The sequence below is a fragment of the Carcharodon carcharias genome, chromosome 17, assembly GCF_017639515.1.
Source record: "Carcharodon carcharias isolate sCarCar2 chromosome 17, sCarCar2.pri, whole genome shotgun sequence".
NCBI lineage: Eukaryota > Metazoa > Chordata > Chondrichthyes > Lamniformes > Lamnidae > Carcharodon > Carcharodon carcharias.
The window spans coordinates 97526267-97546208 of record NC_054483.1 but is presented as its reverse complement, the minus strand read 5'-3'; the positions used below and the strand labels follow the sequence as shown (position 1 = coordinate 97546208).

At 38.9% G+C, this 19942-nt stretch overlaps 1 protein-coding gene across 5 annotated transcripts in view; it reads left to right on the top strand.

Annotated features, from left to right (window-relative positions):
• Positions 1-675: 675 nt before the first annotated feature.
• The window catches only part of myofl (myoferlin like), a 232813-nt gene continuing 213546 nt past the window's right edge, over positions 676-19942 (top strand). For 4 of the 5 annotated variants that reach the window (XM_041209167.1, XM_041209166.1, XM_041209165.1 and 1 more), the window contains exons 1-3: positions 677-1068; positions 4924-4979; positions 5457-5548. In XM_041209167.1, the coding sequence (XP_041065101.1) occupies positions 981-1068; positions 4924-4979; positions 5457-5548 (236 nt within the window). In that variant the 5' untranslated portion in view covers positions 677-980. Of the gene's footprint in view, positions 1069-4923; positions 4980-5456; positions 5549-19942 lie in introns of all 5 variants that reach the window. The other variant, XM_041209164.1, reaches the window with a different exon arrangement.

The following is a 19942-nucleotide window of genomic DNA, read 5'->3' as shown; positions in this document are numbered from 1 at the left end:
CTTTCAGTTGACTCTTCTTCTGAAGAAGTCATATGGACTCCAAACATTAACTCTGTTTCTCTCTGCACAAATGCTGTCAGACCTGTTGCATTTTCCCAGCATTTTCTGCTTTTATTACCAATTTAGTGAATCTTCACTGTACCAACTCCATTGCAGGTATATGTTTTCTTAAATGTGGAGACCAATACTCGAGAGGCCATCGCAATTTTTTTCTTGATGTTATTGGCTACAGTCACTGCCATTCAGTTAAGTTTCCTCCCTTAGAGATTAAACAGCAAATGAGTGTGATCTGCAGAACTGGAAGTGACAGGGCTCTGCAGGAACCGTGATTTCATTGAATCAGTATTTTACCGTTCTGTGATTTTGTGCAGAAATTGGCTGATTTATAATCTGATCAAATTTCGTGACATGGCTGATCATGTTTAACTCTGGAATGCTAAGAGTTTGAATATTTCTCTGCCGTTGGCAAGCACAACCGTAAGGCACAGTCTGAAAAAAAATCCTGTTGTAACCTGAACCCTAAACAATCTCCACCGTTTGACAGCAATAGAATGGGGTTGTTTTAGCTGACTGACCTTGTCACTAGTTATTGGACCACGTGATTTGGGTTTACCAAAAACAATCACTCCTCGGCTGTGACGCCTAAGCAAATGAAACAAGGCTTTACTGAGGCGTGTCTATGAATTTTCCACTACTTTTAAGAAGTTTCTTTTCATTTTTGTGCTACGTGGCAATGGTTTTTTGCAGCATAAACTCTCTTCTCTGTTTCCCGGTGCTGGTCTTTGACTAGGTGACGCAGGTATCGGTTTACAGGTGTGGTAACCAATCCGCTTCAACTTCTCCATCTCCTATTAAAGAAGTTATTAGTAATCATTGAATCATTTCCCCTTTCACTGCTGGAGAGCTGGTAGGTTTGTTGAAGATGTCAGACTAAATGCAGTCGCTGTAAACATCTGCCTCTGCTGCTTGGGGATGTCAAGATGCTTCGTTTACTGGTAGAATCAGCCAGTAACCTTCCTTCTCCAAAATTTGGAACACCCGACCCAATAGCGTCGGTCACTTTTAAAGGTGAGTGCGTTAATATATGACGAACTATGTATGTACCAAACATACGATTTTTTTAAAAAAAACTGGCTGTATATCACGGAGTATGGTGCAGTGAAATATGCTTATGATTGTATTAATATCCTTGTAGCTTGCTTGGTTTAATGAGTATTATAATTGTTAATTAATTGTTAAAGTTGCGGATGGTGAGGTCTCCGCTCCTCCACCCAAAGCTCCTTTACACTTCTGCGGGATCGATTTTTCTGCTAATATATCAGAACAGAATACTTTAAATTATCACTGTCCGATTTACATATACCCGCCACCCTATTCAAATTGAGTATCAAGCTTTGTTGCCTGAAGGTGTGGTCGTCAATTTTTCTTAATCGGAAAGTTAAACTTGGAAAACAACCGCTGAAGTTCGTTCTTATGGAATGACTCACTCCTCCTTGAGGATTACTGTAGTTTGAGATAGCTTATATACCGAAAATATTTCGCTAACTTCCAACCTTTGTATTTTCATGACGTTTTGCAGAAGTTTACAAAGCTTTCCACTCTTCAGTTAACGTAATTTCCATACTTAGATGGCACGAATTCAATGCAGCTTCCTCCAGTTAAATAAAAATGGTTAATGTTCTTAAATACCATTGTATGTAGTGCATATAAAACCACAAAGGAAAGCTCCAGTACAGGAACTTCTCTGACCCAGTTGGTGTAAGCCTGACGAATTTGTTGTGGGCTCCGCGGCTATCAAACTTATTTTGTCCTCCCCTATTGTGTACACCAGCAGGACTCCACCGGTAGGAACAGGATAAAGGTATATCCCATTGAAGACTAGGATTGTCTTTTTGCTGAGTTTTTTTTTGTGGAGGGATCGAGCCATTTTTTTTTTTCCTTTTTAAAATAAATGACAAAATGGGGTGCCTTTTACTTGTTGCCTTACTGGACCATAGTGATGTGATTCTTGGCTGGTACTAAATGTTTCTCGCTGGGCGCTTCAATTGGGCTCAGTGTCCCAGGTGGAAAAGGTGCAGATCAGCTGGGTTCCTACTCCTTTTGCTGCCCAATCCCCTCCTGGAATATGAAATGAAAGTAGGGTTGGATTTGGCTGTGATTACTCCCCCTTAATTTGCCACTCACAACTGAATAATTGATTTATTGAGTTATGGGGCGGGGTAGGTGTGAGGGAGGAGAGAAGGTAAGGGGCAGATGTCTAAAATTTCACCAAAGTTGATTCCTTTAAAAGGAAGAGAGAAAATTGGAACAAAAACTTCCTGAGGGTTTTGTTTTTGATTTGATGAAATGTGTCTGTGTTTTCTGATCTCCAATTTTTTTTTTTGAAAATTGGTTATCTGTTCCTGCAAAAATATTTGTGGGCAGCTGAGAATGAATCACCCCTGGTTAAATCTCTCAGTATACATGAGGACTTCTGATGTCTTGTAAAATTAAAATTCAACACCTTTTGAATAATAACCATGTCTGTTTTCATTTGGTGTTTCTCTTCACAATATTTCCACCTGTAATCTTGTGTGAGCATACTTAAGTTTGCAGTTGTTAATGCCATTTTCATGAAGCCTGTCCTATAAACCAAACAATTTTTTGTAGAAACGTTAGCAATTTTTGGAAAACATAAGCATAATTCCTGGTGTAAAATTTCCACTGACTTGACCCTTCCCTCCCTGCACCGCACCCCCCCCCCCACCCCCCATCCTCCTCCAATCCTAGATTTGACCCTAATGGTTGAAGCCTCAGTACATATCTATCTTGTTCCTCCATCAGTATGTAGCTCCAACAGTTTTCAGTATCATGAATAATTTGGATTCAGTATGGGGCATATAACTCATGCAATGCTACCCAAAATAAATTTCTACTGTTCTGTTTTCAGAAATTTGGAAGTTGAATATATCTTCACAACTAACCAAGTTTTAAGTCATTTAAAGGGGTTTTTGCTGAAATTATATCTGTATTTTTTAAATGCTGAATCCAATATGTACATGTATTTGTCACAAACAGTTTCTTCCTCTTTGCATTAAAGGCTCCCATTTCATTGGACCAGAATGCCATCTTTGCAAGAGCCTGGAAGAGAAATTTTGTTACATTTTCATTTCCAGAATCAATATTAAATTTATCTTGAAGGGCTATAGGTCTAATCTGTTTAATTGTGCAGTCTGTATTCAACATGTGAGCAGTATGATATTCATTTTCCAATTGCTTTTTGTTTTGGGTTGGGTATTGGGTTAAGCAATATGCTGCTGCTTTTAAGTAGATTTCCCAAACCACCGGTGCTTCAGTATGTCACAATGTTAAATGAGAACAGCTGAGATTAACAATTGAAGTGGTCATTTATGATTCAAATCCATCTCCTTTTTTGATTAAACATTTTTTAATAGAATAAGCTTGAATAAGATGAAATGAGAAATCTGCTGTAACTTGGATCAGATGGTAGTGTTTTCCATCTTTTCTCCAGAGTCTCAAGGCACATCTTGTGCCGATTTTTATTCTTCATCTGGCCCTCCAGTCATAGTAGATGTGGTAATTCCTTATAGATGACAAGAGCTTGCTTGTGGAGATTCTTTAAAAAACCCATATGTTTAACAATTATCTGTTTATTATTAAACAAGTCTCCCTTTACTTCCACACCATTGCCTTCTGTGCATATCACAGGGTATGCTCTCCTACAATATACTTACTATTGAAGCTGGTCTGGACTATTTGTCACCCTCTGGTCAACAATTGCAAAACACATCAGGTCTCAGCTTTAATCTGTTATTAATAATGGTGCACTTGTCTTTCACAACTGCATCATTATGAATTTTTAAGAAATGTAAAATCCGCAGGCAATACTGAACATTTTTTAAAATCTCTGATCTAATACGCATAGATTCAGAAATACTTTGTATACGAGTTGCTGAGGACAAGATAGAATATAATTTAAAAATAAAGGAAATGGAGAGAATTAAAATAGGAAATTCATTATTCACTGTATTGTACATAGTGAAATGTAAATTTGTCTGCAAAGAAGCCCTTAGTTTTTGAGTTTGGAGATGTTTGTCTTTCTTGCTCATCAATTGTCATGTGATTTATAGGGCCTTTTTATGTCATCTTTACAATATCTTTCCATTTGTAATTTAGTGGGACTACTGAATTATTTCTGTGGTGGTGTAATCGCAATAGAGTAATCCACAAACATAAATCCACCTTTGAGTGAGGATCTTAACATATCCTATAAGTCTATCCCCTCACTGGAACAGATGAGAAAGCAATCTGATTCTTCACAAATTAATAAGCACACTGTACATTACTGCTGAGATGTGTTTATGAATTGTTACAAGAAAATGAATACATTAGCAGGGAAAGCAAATTGTACATCCAAATAAAATCTGTATAAATAAGCTTTAGGTGGTTCTGATACAGTTCCTGGTCTGGTTATAAAGATTTTTTTCCCTATCCAACCTATTGCCATATGATTTATAGAGTATTGCGTATCCCAAGAACACTAACTACTTTTGCCAGGATCCCACTTGACAAACCAGCTAAGAATTAATTACTTATACTTTGGCATATGAATATGCCAAGTTGTGTTGATGCATGCTTATATATCGGAATGTGAAGTAAATAGTGTAAATAGTATGCAAATGGGCTCCCCTTTAGATTGTTACAAAAGTCCGAATGATGCTGCTATATTTCTGGACAGGGTACCAGAATGATATTAGTAAGATTGATGTATTGGAACCGTGGTCAAATTCATACTATTTAACATTTGTCTTTTAGGTCATTTCTTAAAATATTAATGTCTTGTTTCCTACCTGGAGGCCCTCAATATGGCTTGCTCTGCATTTAAGTAATATGCAAATGTGACACATTTTCAACTCTTTCCAGGTGAAAAGAAAAAAACCAAGTCAATTGACAATGAATTGAACCCAGTGTGGAATGAGGTAAGAGTGCTTAGACCAAATCTAACCCTTTTTTTAATATTAAAAAAATTCACCTGGTAACAGATATTGCAGAGTGTGAAGGATATAATTTAGTCTTGGAGTCCAATAGCGATTTATATAGCTGCTGTTTTCTAATTGTGTTGTGTCTGGACATCTTGGGTCTCGTGCCTTTTTGTAATAATTCTTCGTTATTCTGAATGTGATGAGCAAAACATATATATCCTCTGAAATAAGCTTCACATTTGAGGAAAAACTGAGAATTAATGAATCCATCAGGATTAAGTGCTTCTTAGATGTTTCTGTCTATTTTCAGATAACAATAGAGAATTAACAACATCATTAAAGTTCACCACTTTCCTTTCAAACATGTCAGTTATTCAACATTTGTTAACATGGAGATTGTCCTAAATTTCTTAAATAATAGACTGTATTAGGGATTAACTTTTGTTGACCATTGCCTTATTTCTCTCTCTACAGAAAATTGAATTTGATTTGAAGGGCGAGTCCCTAAATGCTTCTTCATCGATTGTTGTTGTGGTTAAGGACTATGAGACAATTGGAAAAGACAAGTATGTAGTTTTGTAGTTAATTTTGTGTATTCATTGTTAACTTTAATTCTAACATTGGAGTTCTATCCTGAAAGACCTGTATCTCTGTTAATGCAATAATTGGCCAGTGTTACAATGTTGTTTTTGTAGTACAAAGGTCTGGCATCACAAGGGTTAACTTGGGGCTAGGTACAAAACTGCCCACAGTGTGATTATAAAGCAGCACAGGACCTCAGTCTAGAGGGCAATCTTGCAGTGGACAGATGTGTGTTAAAGTAAGCATAGAGACAGCTCCTAGCTTAGACCTTAGAACTATATACACTTATGCAGTATAAATGGTTAGACACTTACCGTTAAATTATATGGGACTCCGAATCTCACGAGACTTACTGAACTCTACACAACTTCTTACAACAGTTTTCTTGAAGTATTTTGTGTGGAGTGGCATTCTTGACATCAAATTCTATATCACATGGGAATGTTACAGTCCTCCCTGTAGAGGCCAATAATTTTTTAAAAAAGATTGATTTCCCATAACTGGAAAATCTCACCATAGTCTTTCATGTTTTAAGACTTCTACTGTAACTAACAAACTAAAATCAACATGGACTATAAATTTATTTAATAGGCAAATAATACACCAGTAAAGGAACTTTGCCATTAACTAATTAACACAACTGAAATACTTGATGCAGTGTCTCCAGTAGATATGTAGCCTTGAAGATTCCATCTCCTTCCAGCTTTTCAGTCAGCTCCTTGCCATGCAAGAGCAAGACTTCTAATGTCCTCTGAAAGTCACTCCACTCATTCTTCTGAGTAACCTGAAATGACTTCAGCAGCAAGGCCCAATCTAGCAATTCCTTGGTTCTTAAATAAACACGGCTTGGGGCAATTTGAACAGAGAATCAGTTCCCACCGACATCCTGCTTGGTGGCTAACACAAAAAACCTACTCTCTTGTAAAAATGCACATTTACTAGTCATTCATTGCTGTTTATAGAATGTTTTTTTGTGCAAAATGGCTGCTACATTCATCTGCTGCATTCACCTACACAAATAATTAAATTTCAAAACAACTATTACATGTGCAATTATGTAAAACTGGAAGTTGTCAGTTTTGATATTTAGGGAGATATGTTTTCTTTCATGTCCTCTGAATTCCTGACTGGCACATTCAGATCAGTTTGATTGGCATTGAACATTGCTGAAATCAATGATGTAAATTTGGGCTTAATCAATGACCCAGATCTTTGTGCTTGTAATGATGGTGCAGACCTGAATTGGCTAGTTCGATGATTGATGCATTGGTTTTAATTTCCTGAAACTCCCTAGATTCGGGAAAAATTTCATTGGATTGGAAGATAGCAAATGTAACGCCATTATTCAAAAAGGGAGGAAGACAAAGCGGGAAACTACAAGGCAATTAGCTTAACATCTGTCTTAGGGAAAATGTTAGCTATTATTAAAGAAACTATAGCATGGCACTTGGATAAGTTCAAGGCAATCAGGTGGAGTTGACATGGTTTTGTGAAAGGGAAATCATGTTTAAGCAACTTATTGGAGTTCTTTGCAGAAGTAAAATGTGCTGTGGATAGAAGGGAACCGGTGGATGTATTGCACTTGGATTTCCAGAAGACATTTGATAAAGTGCCTCATCAAAGGTTATTGCTGAAAATAAAAGCTCAAAGTACAGGAGGTAACATATTGGCATGGATAGAAGATTGGCTGGCTAACAGGAAGCAGAGTAGGCAAAAATGGGTCTTTTTCAGGTTGGCAAGATACGAGTGGTGTGCCACAGGGATCAGTGCTGGAACCTCAGTTGTTTACAATTTATATAAATGGCTTGGGTGATTTGCAAATTTGCTGATGACACAAAGATAAGTAGGGGAGTAAGTTGTGAAGAGGATATAAGGAGGCTAGAAAAAGATATAGGTTAAATGAGTGGGCAAAGATCTGGCAAATGGAGTATAATGTGGGAAAATGTGAAATTGTCCATTTTGGCAAGAAGAATAAAGGAAACATATTATCTGAATGAGCGATTGCAGAGCTCTGAGATGCAGAGGGATCTGGGTGTCTTAGCGCATGAATTACAAAAGCTAGTATGTAGGTACAGCAAGTAATTGGGAAGCTAATAGAATAGAATGTTATCATTTATTGCAAGGGGAATTGAATACCAAAGTAGGGAGGTTATGTGTCAGTGTACAGGGCACTAGTGAGACCACATTTGAATTACTGTGTACAGCATTGGGCACCTTATTTAAGGAAAGATATAAATGCATTGGAAGCAGTTCAGAGAAGCTTTATTAGACTAATGCCTGGGATGGGCAGGTTGTTTTAGGAGAAAAGGTTGGACAGAGTAGGCTTGTATCCGCTGGAGTTTAAAGGAGTAAGAGGCGAAACATAAGATGCTGAGGAGTCTTGACAGGGTGGATGTGGAGAGGATGTTTCCTCTTGTGGGAGAATCTAGAGGCTGCTCATTTAAAATAGAGATGAGACAAAGATTTTTTGAGTGTCATGAGCCTTTGCCTCTACCGCCTTTTTCAGGAAGCGTTCTAGAGTCTTTGAATATTTTTAAGGCAGAGATGGATAGATTCTTAGTAATCAGGCATAAGCAGGATGCAAATTTGAAGTTACTATCAGATCAGTCATGATCTTATTAAATGGTGGGGCTGAAGGCTTACCCTTGCTCTTTGTTCATATAGATCTCAGAAGTTGCACTTGCACAGTTATATGTAGGAATCCAGAGCTTTTTTTTTCATTCATTCATGGGATGTAGATGCCTTTTAGTGAGGCCAGCTTTTATTACCCATCCCTAATTACTTTTGAGGGAAGTGCTGGTGAGTTGTATTCTTGAACCGCTGCAGGTATGTGGTGTAGGTATACCCATTGTGCTGTTAGGGAGGGAGTTCCAGGATATTGGCCCAGTGACAGTGAAGGAATGGCGATATATTTCCAAGTCAGGATGGTGAGTGGCTTGGAGGGGAACTTCCAATTGGTGGTGTTCCCATCTATCTGTTGCCCTTGTCCTTCTAGGTGGTAGTATTCATGGATTTGAAAGGCGCTGTCTATGGAGCCTGCCAGTGATTCTGCTCTGCTCCATAGAGTGCACTGTTGAAAACCCCATAGACTGAAATCATGGAATTGATGGAAAATTCCCATTTTTATTTGTGAAATATGAAATTTCTCCATGCATGAAGTTCAACATCTTTGGTCTTTAAAGTTTGATATTTGAGCTTCTCCCTTTTTATCCCATGGTTCCAATTTTTCATTTGCTCTCTGCAAAATGATGTTAAAAGCTGAAGAACAATTCCTGATTCGCTGTCTGAGAATTCTTACCCTGCTTGCTAACATGGTTGTTGGTCTCCTGGAGGTCCCCCTTGACTTGGTACCAGATTCAAATTGATGTCAGGAAAGGTGAAATCTATGCCACAGAGATTGCTGGACCTTTGTAGACATCCTTCTTTGAGGTCAACAGCAATCACAGCTGCTGACTCCAGGCCAAAATATTTCAGATTTAGAGTCAAGGGCTCCACAGTAACAACTACAGCCATCCTTTTCTGAACTTTTGAAATGGCCCTATCATAGGTGATCTGGGAATGAGGCAGGATTGATATTGTATCATTTTTAAGTCTTTTTAATTTGCGTTAAAAATTCATGTATTCCAGCTCAAAAGCTAAAAAATGTCTGAGTTCATAATGTTTCCTCATCTGTGCCTATGGACACCTTCAAACCCCCATCACTGAGGTTAGCTCAGATCATTTCCCCTTCCTTAGCATCTACATCTGCCAATCTCAGTCACTCTCCTTCCCCTGGTTCCTTCACCAGCTTGGTGCCAAACACCCAATTCTTTAGTCTTCTACCTATCACAACAGCAATACTGCTGTCAACTGACTGCACAGCTCCCTTCTCATCACCACGACCCTAATGTTGGATGTTAAAAGACTTGTGCAAACCTGGTACATAACTAATCTTGTAAATCACTTTTTAACCTATGTTGAGCATCAAGACACTATCTAGCTATTGAGTTAGTACACAAGGCATTCAGGCATAAACCAGAAAATCAAGATGTTGAGCATTATCGTGCCTCCCCTTCTCACTCTAGTATCATCAAGGAGGTTTGGGTCAAACCATGCTTCCTTTTCTTCGTGACCAAACCCTCTTCAAACTCACATCATCTGTCCCTCTCCACCCTTGCCCATCACTGAATGTGAAGACTTGTATGCATCCCTTCATCTCAAATACTGAGACTGTGTGGCATAGCCACTTTTGTCCCCCTTTTTCACTTGTCTACTCTTTCAACTCCTACCAACTCTGCCAAATTTTGCTGGCAAACTAGGAGAACCATCTTAAGGTTTCTTGATCCCCACCCTGCACACGGCCTTTTGATCTGTATACTTGCACCATCGTAAGCTGCTACTTTACTCAGGCACTTTGTTTTCTTCCTTTCAAGATTCCATCAACATCACTTATTTCATCTGTCCTATCCCTCATAACCATCCAATCTCTAACCTTGCTTGCCTTTTAAATGCAAGCTCTTTCTCTATTATATAATGTCTGATTACATTTCAACATTAGTGGCTCTGCATAAAAGTAATTGATCTGGACAAATGTTGCAGCTAAATTGGACACAGAAAGATCTCTCAAATAACAAATAAGGATAATGAGCATTTATGTTCTTGATAATTGAGGAAAAATGTTAACCAGACATTGAGAATTCCATGATCGTTTTTGTGCTGAGAGGAGAACAGGAATGTTTACTGAACTAATTAGTGAGGTCTCAGTTTAACTGTCACCTTGCTCACAAATGGGTTTAAAAAAATCAATAGTGGCTGCAAATGCAGCATGTTTTTATTTTAATCCTTTCATTGAATTTTGTGATTGAGAACCAACAGAGAATGGTATGGTCAATGTAATTGGAGTTACTTGGTTCCACACTTTCACAGCTTATGCAGCCTGAGCATCTCCAGCAATGGTTTCTGCTTCTATATACCTCATGAATACATAGCTCAATGATCCATCTGTGGTTTTTTCTTAAATCCACTTGTAGCCCTTGCAGTGATTACATCTGCTGACATGGCATAAATGGGAAGCTGAACCTGATGTATTCAACTGTACTTCTCCACTGCTTCCTTTGGCCATCTTAATGTTGTCAAGTGCCTGTTTGACATTTTAAGTTGTGGATTGGCCAGAAAGACCCAAGAGTGTATAGTACCACCTCATGTTCCCCCACCAATCCTACTCTACCTGCCTTATGTGCAATCTGGACATCCTTTTGTACCCAGATTCCCGGCTCCAAGTATATATTCTATCAGTTTCTAAAACTATAATTTTATCTTTACAACAATGACTAACTTGTCCATCCTTTTCTTCATCTCCTGATTGGCTTATTTTTATTTTTAAAATATTTTTCTATTTCTCAAACTGCAATTTATCTAGAGTTTGGCTATCTGCATTCATCACTCCATCTCTGCTGATCTATACTGGTCCTCTGCCCCAATGTATTGAGTTAAAATCTTTGTCCCCTCTATCACTCAACAGCTTCACCTTGTACTCCAAGCTTGCTCCCCTCCCATGCCCACTGGTCTGTTAACTCTGGCTTTTTATGCATTGAGGTTGAACTTTCAGCTGATTTGAGTGTTCTGACTCCCCTCTTAAACACCCACTATTCAGTTTCCTTTTTAAGATGGGTTTTAAGGGATTTTTTTTTTTTTGAGCAAACATTCAGACAACTCCTATCACATGAAAGCCTGTTTTTTCCCCTCTTAGGGCAAATACCCAAGTTATTCCAATGTTAAATATACACCCTATAAACTACAAATAGCTGTGGTAACAAATGGATTTGGAATTGGGCTCTGAAGGTCTGTGATGAATATAAATGAGCAGTTGGTTCCAGGTGATTAGCCCTTAGGAGGGACATTATCTACCTGGTGGCTGCCTTCTGTTTTTGTCTACCTGGCAGTGTAGTTTTATTAATACTCTAATATGCAAGTAATGTGGGTATCGATTCTTTTAGGTGTGCTGTCATTTGTGTTTCCGCAGTTAATGATATGGTCGCTTCTGCAATTATTATTATGCAAGAGATTCGAGCATTCTAATAAGGATGCTTGAACTTAATCAATTCAGACTATTAAGAAAATTTAAAAAGTAGAATATGTTTGCAGATCACATGTGTAAAACTGATTTGCTGGCTGGAAATTTTACTATTTTGCAACCAAAACCAATTTATTTTCCTGCCATTTTTTGTCCACCTATATTTTCCTTTTCTGTTAAAACCTTAACCCCTGCCTTCATTACCACAAGGTTTGACTTCTAACTGGGTTTTCTGCTTAAAGACTCCATTCAAAATGTTGCACCCTGTTATCCACTTGCCCAATCACCCACACTTCAACTTCTTCAAGCTTGGAGACTGCCTGTATTCCAGTTTCTTCCTGATTTTGAAACTTGTCCCTTTTTTTTACATTGGGAAGTCCTTCTTCAGATTGACAGCCCTCCAGATAAACTCTGCTGTAAAGCTGGACTAATTCCCTCTCACTTCCCCTCTTTTTTTTGCCTGCAAGCACCCACCTCCCCGCCCCCTCTTCTGGCCCTACCGTAGGTGCTGCCTGTGTGGTCATTGCACTGCGCCACTCTAGAATTCTCTACAATGTCTTTTAAAAATTGCCACTTGCGCTCTTGCTGCTTCAAAGCCCTTTCCTTCAAATGTATCCTTGGTTTTCCCGCATCCTAGCCCCTCCGTTTCTTCCCCTTTCCCTGATTTTGTTTTTTTGCCTGTTGATTCCTCCTTCCCCCTTGGGCATTTTGAAATGGTTTCCTGTATATGATTATCACATAAATGCATGTTGCTTAAATTGTTATTAGATGCAGATCTCAAGTCTGTGCAATTTAGCCAATATTTTTGGTAACTATCTCAGCAATGTTTGACTCTTTAGCTTGACTGTTTTCAGGATAGAATTGAACTATTTCTGCTTACAATACAGTCTGTCCACCTCAGGTGGTAATGGTCAATAAATTTGGCACAGCACCTTTCTTTGAAGATGTAAAGTGAAGTACTAGCGTTTAATTTTCTGTCTGAAATTGGCATTTAAGAGTGGGAGGGAATGTTATAACCTCAGACATTCCTGACTCATTAGTCACTGAGTAACCCTTCTAGTGCTTAGAATTTGTGATTTCCTGCCTTAAAATTCATCTTGACTGTTATACAGTAGATTACAGGAATGAAGTTTCCTATGATAGAACCTTTTATGGCCTTGGAGAGCTTCATCTTGGGGATTACCTTGAACTTTAACTGTAGTTTGAGCTAGGGGTGAGGAACTGCACTACTTTCTGTGAATAAGAAACTTTTGTGAAATCGTCTTTCAGATTTCCATTTTAGTATAGTTCACAGTCCCGTCAGGTAATCATTAAATTTGTGAAAATAAAGAACACCTCAAAGGAGGGCCTTCTAACTTTTCTGTGTATTTGTTCGGCAAAGTGAAAAATATAACTAGTTGAATGAGCTTTGTATTTACTTCATTAGAAATTGCCATTTTAAAAAATTTTTCTGAAGAATGAGCAACTACCATCTAGTCTGTCTCGTACTTGCTGCAACGTGTTCAAAGGGGTTCTGGACTATGGCTGTGCATTGTTTGCTGTTTTGTAGAGGCATGTTCTGCAATCCAGGAGTGGTTCACACATTAGTCAAAGATAACAATGGAAATATTGAGTATTTTATGTCTGTGTTAAATGGATTCAATAAGCTTGCATTGAACGCGCTTTTAAAGTTATCCCAAAGTTGTATCCTCAAGTTTTATTTTAAAACAAATGCTGCTTCCACTGTACACAAGGTATTTTTTATTTTCTGTTATATGGCAGCCTTTATTTCTTACCATTGCCCCTTCCAACTTGCCTAATTTGATTGGAATGCTGTACTATACTTGCCCTTTTAAGACAAATGCTCTAATAGTCCCTTTCTCCACCTCCCCCATCTTTCCAAATTTAACTTTTTTTATATGCCTGGTTAATTTTGAACTCTGGATAATTATGATGCTAGAGCATCCCTTAGCAACAACAGGCTTATAAACTGCTCGCTTGTTAATGTATGTGGTGTAAGCTTAGTCATCTGGCTATTGTAATAGAATCACTGATTCTGGAGGGTGTGGCATATTGTTCCACAACCCACAATGTGTAATGATGTGCATTACTCATGGATATGGAAATACTGCAGTGAACTCCCCTTTCTCTGTCTCCCATTATATTAGAAGAACTGAGCCAGTTCTTGTCCCTTCTAAAATGTTATATGAGGTGGGATTTTGCTTTCATGGACTGGAAATGCTTTTTTTTTTTAAGACAGACTTGCTCAGTGGTTTCATGTATCTGAAAAGCGTCACTGCTAAGTTTAGCTCAGGAAATGGAGTTGAAATAGGTTTGGAGCTAAATTAAATTAATGATGACAATTAGAATTCCAAGTTGGAAGATAAACTATCCTCCCTACAGCACCTCCAAGAAGCTGAATGGCTGAGCAAGGTCACTATTATTTTTGCACATGTCTTTGCATTTCCAAAATTGCAAGTTACCTAGCAACAACATTGAAATGGGCACACCCCTCAATGTTGGGAATGCAGGAAGAAGCAACAGCCTTTTTCAGATTTTTTAAAAACTAGCTCCTACTTGAGTTTGGAACTCTGCCTTCACCTGACATAGTTGCAATAAATGAGCAATATATCGCTTTATTAGCAGAACGTTAACCTGTTCAGAGAGCAAATGTAATGCGCCCTCCTGCAATGGTGCTGCATATGTTGATGTATATCAGTTTCTAAACTGTTGGTGAAATGTGCATGAGGAATCTGGCTCTGAGTCAACGGAACTTTCTGCAATGCATGAAGCCAAAAAAAGTCAGTTGAACTTTTAAACAATTCCATATGGGGGAAGGAAAGCTGAATTGTAGCTTTGACATTAGCCCTTGGTTATTATGCTGAATAATTTTGTGCACAGAAGAACCCTTGATTTTTAAGAATGGCCTGAGCACAAAACACCAAAGGGTTTGTTTTTGGAAACTAGTTTATTTCCATGTATGCAAAGTTGTGCAAGGGTTACGTTAGCTTCTCTTCAGCAACTGGAGATTAACTTGATCAGGCTTTTTTGGCTTGCCTTGATTGTCAGCCTTGCTTTTTTTATTGTGATAACCTTTTGACTTCCTGATAGATTTGTTTTTACTTGGTTAATGAGCTGGTCAAGTTTAGAACAAATTATTTTCTGAGGATGACAATATTACAACTTGTTATATTTTGCAAGGTGAGGCTGTTAAATGTGCCATCACCGTTCTTGGATTTCCATTTTTTTTATTGTCTCAACTGATAGGCTGTGGGTAACAAAATGTGGTTATTGCTATCATGTGGTATAAATAGTTGCTAGGCAACACTGAGTTAACATTGATTCAAGAATTCACTTGTTCCACCATTGAACCCCACATATGACAGCAAGGGTGGCCTGGTTTCAAAACAGATCAGTTTTTCTGCAATATTATGATTGAGGCTGAGTTAACTATGATTGCATTCCCTTCAAGCAGATAGGATTGTGGTACGGCTGGGAAAGTATTTTAATAATTCAGCTTAGTCACAGTGACCCCCTCATCTCAGACATTCTTCCTGCATCTGGAGATTCATGATGCAGATCAAGTATGTGCTTGCATCTGTTCCTGTAGCTTGCTTTCCCTGCAACAGGTAGCTAGCTTGAAGCTGGAGCCAAAACTTATGGGGTGCCATTCTGCAGCAAGCATGGCTGACAAGGAGACTCTCCTATTGCTGCCTGCCATAGGTGTATTGAAAGGATTTTGATCATCACATTATGAACACCTTCTGTGACCATCAAATCCTGGAGTGTCACCTGAACCCAGAGCTTCAGGGTTAGAGGCTTGGAAGCTACCCACTGTGCCACAAGATCCCCCCCTACATTGACCTGGTGAAAACATTAAACATTCTGGGTATATCTGACAATAGTGTGCTGCATCTTGTACATAGCATGGTTAGAGCTCTGCTTTCTGGAATGGAAAACTAAGGACTGCATTTGATAACTTTTTTTTGGAAAGATGTGTCTTGTATTACTAGGCCAGAATTCAGCCACATTGAGAATTATTCCAGCCTTCAACTAATGTATTATAATGCAGTATAGCTATTAATGGTCTTAAAATTCAGGAAACTCGAGTCCCTTGGGTATGTGATTGGTTAGTAGACTTTAATAAAGGCAAGTGTTGGAATCTGGATGTGGCCTCTTTCCCACGATAGTGGGTGAAATATCAGACTGCATGTAAAAGAATTTTGTTCTTGTATAACATTTTCTCCATTTTCCCCAAGATACTCCCAAATGTTTCATATCAATGAATTATTTTGGAACATGTGGTTGCTGTTACCTAGCATGCTAACTTGTGCATAGTATTACAATAAGGTGAGGAGGGGCCAAATGGCTCCCTTCTTTCTCCTCTCATTTGACTGCAACAGAGTTGTTGTTTCCTTTTTGAAAAGGATATACTTGCCAATTCATGAGTATTTAACTGTTAACATGATTGGTTCTTTTATGATCACATCAGACAGGTTTTCTTGAGTTTAACGAAGAGGTTAGCTTTATTATACTTAAACAATATGCTCCAATTTTTCTCTCTTGCATGCTAAGTTTACCCACACAAATAGATTAGAGTGGAGGGGGGAGGGAGAGTCCAAAGATATAAAAAAGGTATACACTCTGTAGTTTGACTCTGCTGGTTTCAGGCTGAATTTGATGGTCTTGTAACTTGCATTTGGTGCTTCCAAGGACGTAGGTGGCTGATTTGGCTGTTCTCCTGGAGACAGTATTGTGGGGTTGATTTTCGTTCAAGGATTTTCTTTCTACAGCAGGAGTGTCCCTGGGTGGTCATGTCCAGCAAACAGCGTTTGAAACTTGCAAGATGGAATAGTGAAAGGCAGTAAGGAGGGACCCCAGTCGGGTCTTTTGTCAGAATTTTGGTCCTTTGCTCTCTTACAGCAGGGAAAGCAAAAGTTTAAACACAAGGTGAGCCTGTCACATGACCATCACGAATTCAAACATGGTTCTGGCTTGTATATTTTCTCTTTTGTAATTTGATCAATTCATGTCTGAGAATGCTTTTGCTGTCAGTGTCCTATTGTTCAATTGATTGGGTTTGGCATATTCCCACAGCCTGAGTTCATGTCTGTGAGCCTCCTGTTGAATGTCCCAGGTGATTGCCTTGCTAATGGGGACAGATATGTGGCTCATTGATTCTCCTGAGGCCATTGTCCTTGATGGATCTTTGCAGACGTGTCTCCATCACAAGAGATGGAAGGTTCAGTGATGCAAATTGGGTAGCCAACTTGGACCAGGCTTTTAAAAAGTTTGGTTTTCCAGCTGTGGAATTAAAATCGTTATTTGGCATAAAGCATGTTTTCATGACAATAGTAATTTTCCATGAGATGAATGATCATGATCAGTTAATCTGTTGGCAGTGTTGAGAGAGGAAATGTTGGCTTTAGAAACTCTTGGTATCTGTTTAGAACTCACATAGATACATAGCTGCAATATGGAAACAGGCCATGCCAGTTTTGTTTTCCCAATGTAGAGTGTGGTGCTAATCAGATTTGGCAACAATGTTCCCATGTTCCTTTATCTACTTTTCCATCATCCAGCTAGCCAATCTGTTTTTCAATGTTTGTTAGAATCTGAAGGAGCAGCATCTTGTTTCAACTGTAAAATCATCCCTAGAAATCTGGCCTAAGGCCTCCACTTTTCATGTTTCTATATAATTGACTTCGGATGCTTTCTTAATGGGTGGGAGTGTGGTCGGTTGCAGGAAGAAAGGCATGGATCTAGAGCTGTGGAAGAGTAAAGGGATTAATGGATTTGTGTCTGTATGCACAACACTAGTGTACAGATGCAGAAGTTAATCAAAAAGGCTAATGGAATGTTAGCTTTTATTGCAATTGGGTTTGAAAACAAAAGGGATGAAGTTACCCTTAGTCATACAGACACTTGGTCAGACCGCATCTTGGAGCCCTTTTTTTCAGTTTTGGACACCAAACCTCAGGAAAGATAGGGTCTTGGAGGAGGAGCAATGCAGACTCATTGCAATGATACTGATTTTAAGGAGAAGTTTTTTTTTGAAAAAAATACTTTATTCCCGCTTTTAGGTTGAGGGAGTGATCTAATCAGTCTTCAATTGGATAAATACAGAGAAGCTAGTGTCTCCACTAGTGAATCCAGAATAAGGGACATGACTTTTAAAATTGGGTGCCAGGCGATTTGAAGTGAAATTGGGAATAGTTTCTTCACAGGACAGTGGTAATCAGGAACACTTTCTTCTCTTTTTCTCTCTCTTCCTTCAACCCAATCCCCACTCCCACCAAAAAGGTCCTGTGGATGCTGGGTAAATTGAAATTTTCAAGATGGAGACTTTTTTTTTCCCTCCTAGGTTAAGATTTGAATTGCATGATCTAAGCAGACTCCAGGAGTGGGAGGGGGAAACCTAAGTCTATAATGTACATCCTGGAGTCTCTTCTCGGCTGTGCCACATTCAGCTGATCTGTGGCAGCAATATGTAATGATGACCTCTGTGTAATGTTCGTTTGGAAAAAGTAGCAACTCCACCTTACCAACAATACACACAGACCTTTTTGAAAATTTACTTTGGGAGGGATTGTTTTGTTACGACATGGAGCTAAATATTTAGATTAGGTCTGACTCACACTGGTGAAAGGAATGGTGTTTAAAACTGAACTGGTCTTGTCTTGTATTTAATTTACTACTTTTTCAGAGTACTTTGAAAATTCCAGTCTGTTGAGCAGTGCAGAATGGCTCGAGACCAAATATAGAGCCTATTGGTTTTTAGACATTTGTGTGGGAGCCCCTTCACATGTGAATCTCTGAACTCTTGCCCTAATTTCTGAAATCTAGTGCCAACTATGCAAAAGAAAAGTTTCACACACAACCTACAGCTTTTGTTTATACAATGCCTTTAGGAAATGTCCTAATTTGCAGCAGAGCAGAAACGGAAGGTGAGCTGTGGAGGGGAAAGAGGTTTTGAGGAGCTCCTTTTTAGTAGCAGAGTGAAAGGGTTGGAGAGATTTCCAAACAATAAGAACAACGTGACTGGAGTTGAGGCAGTAATATTTATATCAAAAACAAGACATGAAACAACCAAACTAGTCCATCCAGCCATGTGTGTCACTATCATCATCAGCCCATCCTTCCAGAAGCAGAAGGAGGGATGGATGGACATGGGTGGCAGAGCAAGTTAACTAAATGGTGTGTATTGGCATTTAGAGATGTAGAAGATGAAGCCTTGAATGGCTTTTTAAAGAAGACTAATGACTTTTAGAACGTTAGGAGCTGATGAATGAGAGTGATTGTGAAATGAGACTTGCTGTATGTCTAGATGTAGGTGTTGGCAGCAATAAGTCAAAAATCGCTAAAATTGGATGACTTTGTGCATGAGGTTATCTGGGATTATTGTGTCCTGGTTGAACAGTAACCCTCTCATTTTTGAAACACTGAATTTGAGGTGCTTTGCACTCGCCCATTTCTCTCGTCTTTGGCAAACCATTATTGTTTTTTTCTGGAAACTGAATTAGTTGCTGCAAGTCAAGCATTAGCATCTGCACAGACAGCATGAAGCCATCCGATTGGACTGATATAGCTGACACTCATACCGTAAGCTGCAAATTGTAAATGAGTTTTATCAAGGAATACCATCAGAACAGAAGGAAGGATAAACAAAGATATTAGATTAGAAAAACTCCTCCAGTTAAATTGATGGAAAGCATTTTCTCTGCACAATAGTGCAGTGCTACAATATTGCTCTCTGCTTGAAAGGCAGAAGAATGAGAAATGGGTAACTTGCAGATTGCATAAAGCATGCTATGCTTCTATACAGAAGGGAGCTTCTATCAAACACAGTTGAAGTGTGCGGGTGTCCTTCTCTAACATTCCTTCAGCCTTTTGATTTTCATTTGCAACCAATGGATCAGTTCTAAACTCTCTACAAACAACTGTTCAGACCTAAGCTCTGCAATCCTGCCACATTCGGTCATGAATGGTAGTGGACCATTAAACAACTAGGGAGGAGGGGCCTCCACAAATGATGGGGGAGCCGAGCACAGTGCAAAAGACAAGGCATTTGCAACAATCTTCAGCCACAAGTGCTAAGTGGATGATTTATCACAGCTTCCACTGGTGGTGGTCCCCAGCATCACAGATGCCATCTTCAGCCAATTTGATTCACTCTATGATATAGAGAGACTGCTGAAGGCACTGAATACTGCAAAGGCTCTGGGCCCTGGCAATAGTCTGGTAATAGTACTGAAGATTTGTGCTCCAGAACTTGCCATGTCCCTAGCCAAGCTGTTCCAGTACAGCTACAACACTGGCATCGACCTGGCAATGTGGTAAATTGCCC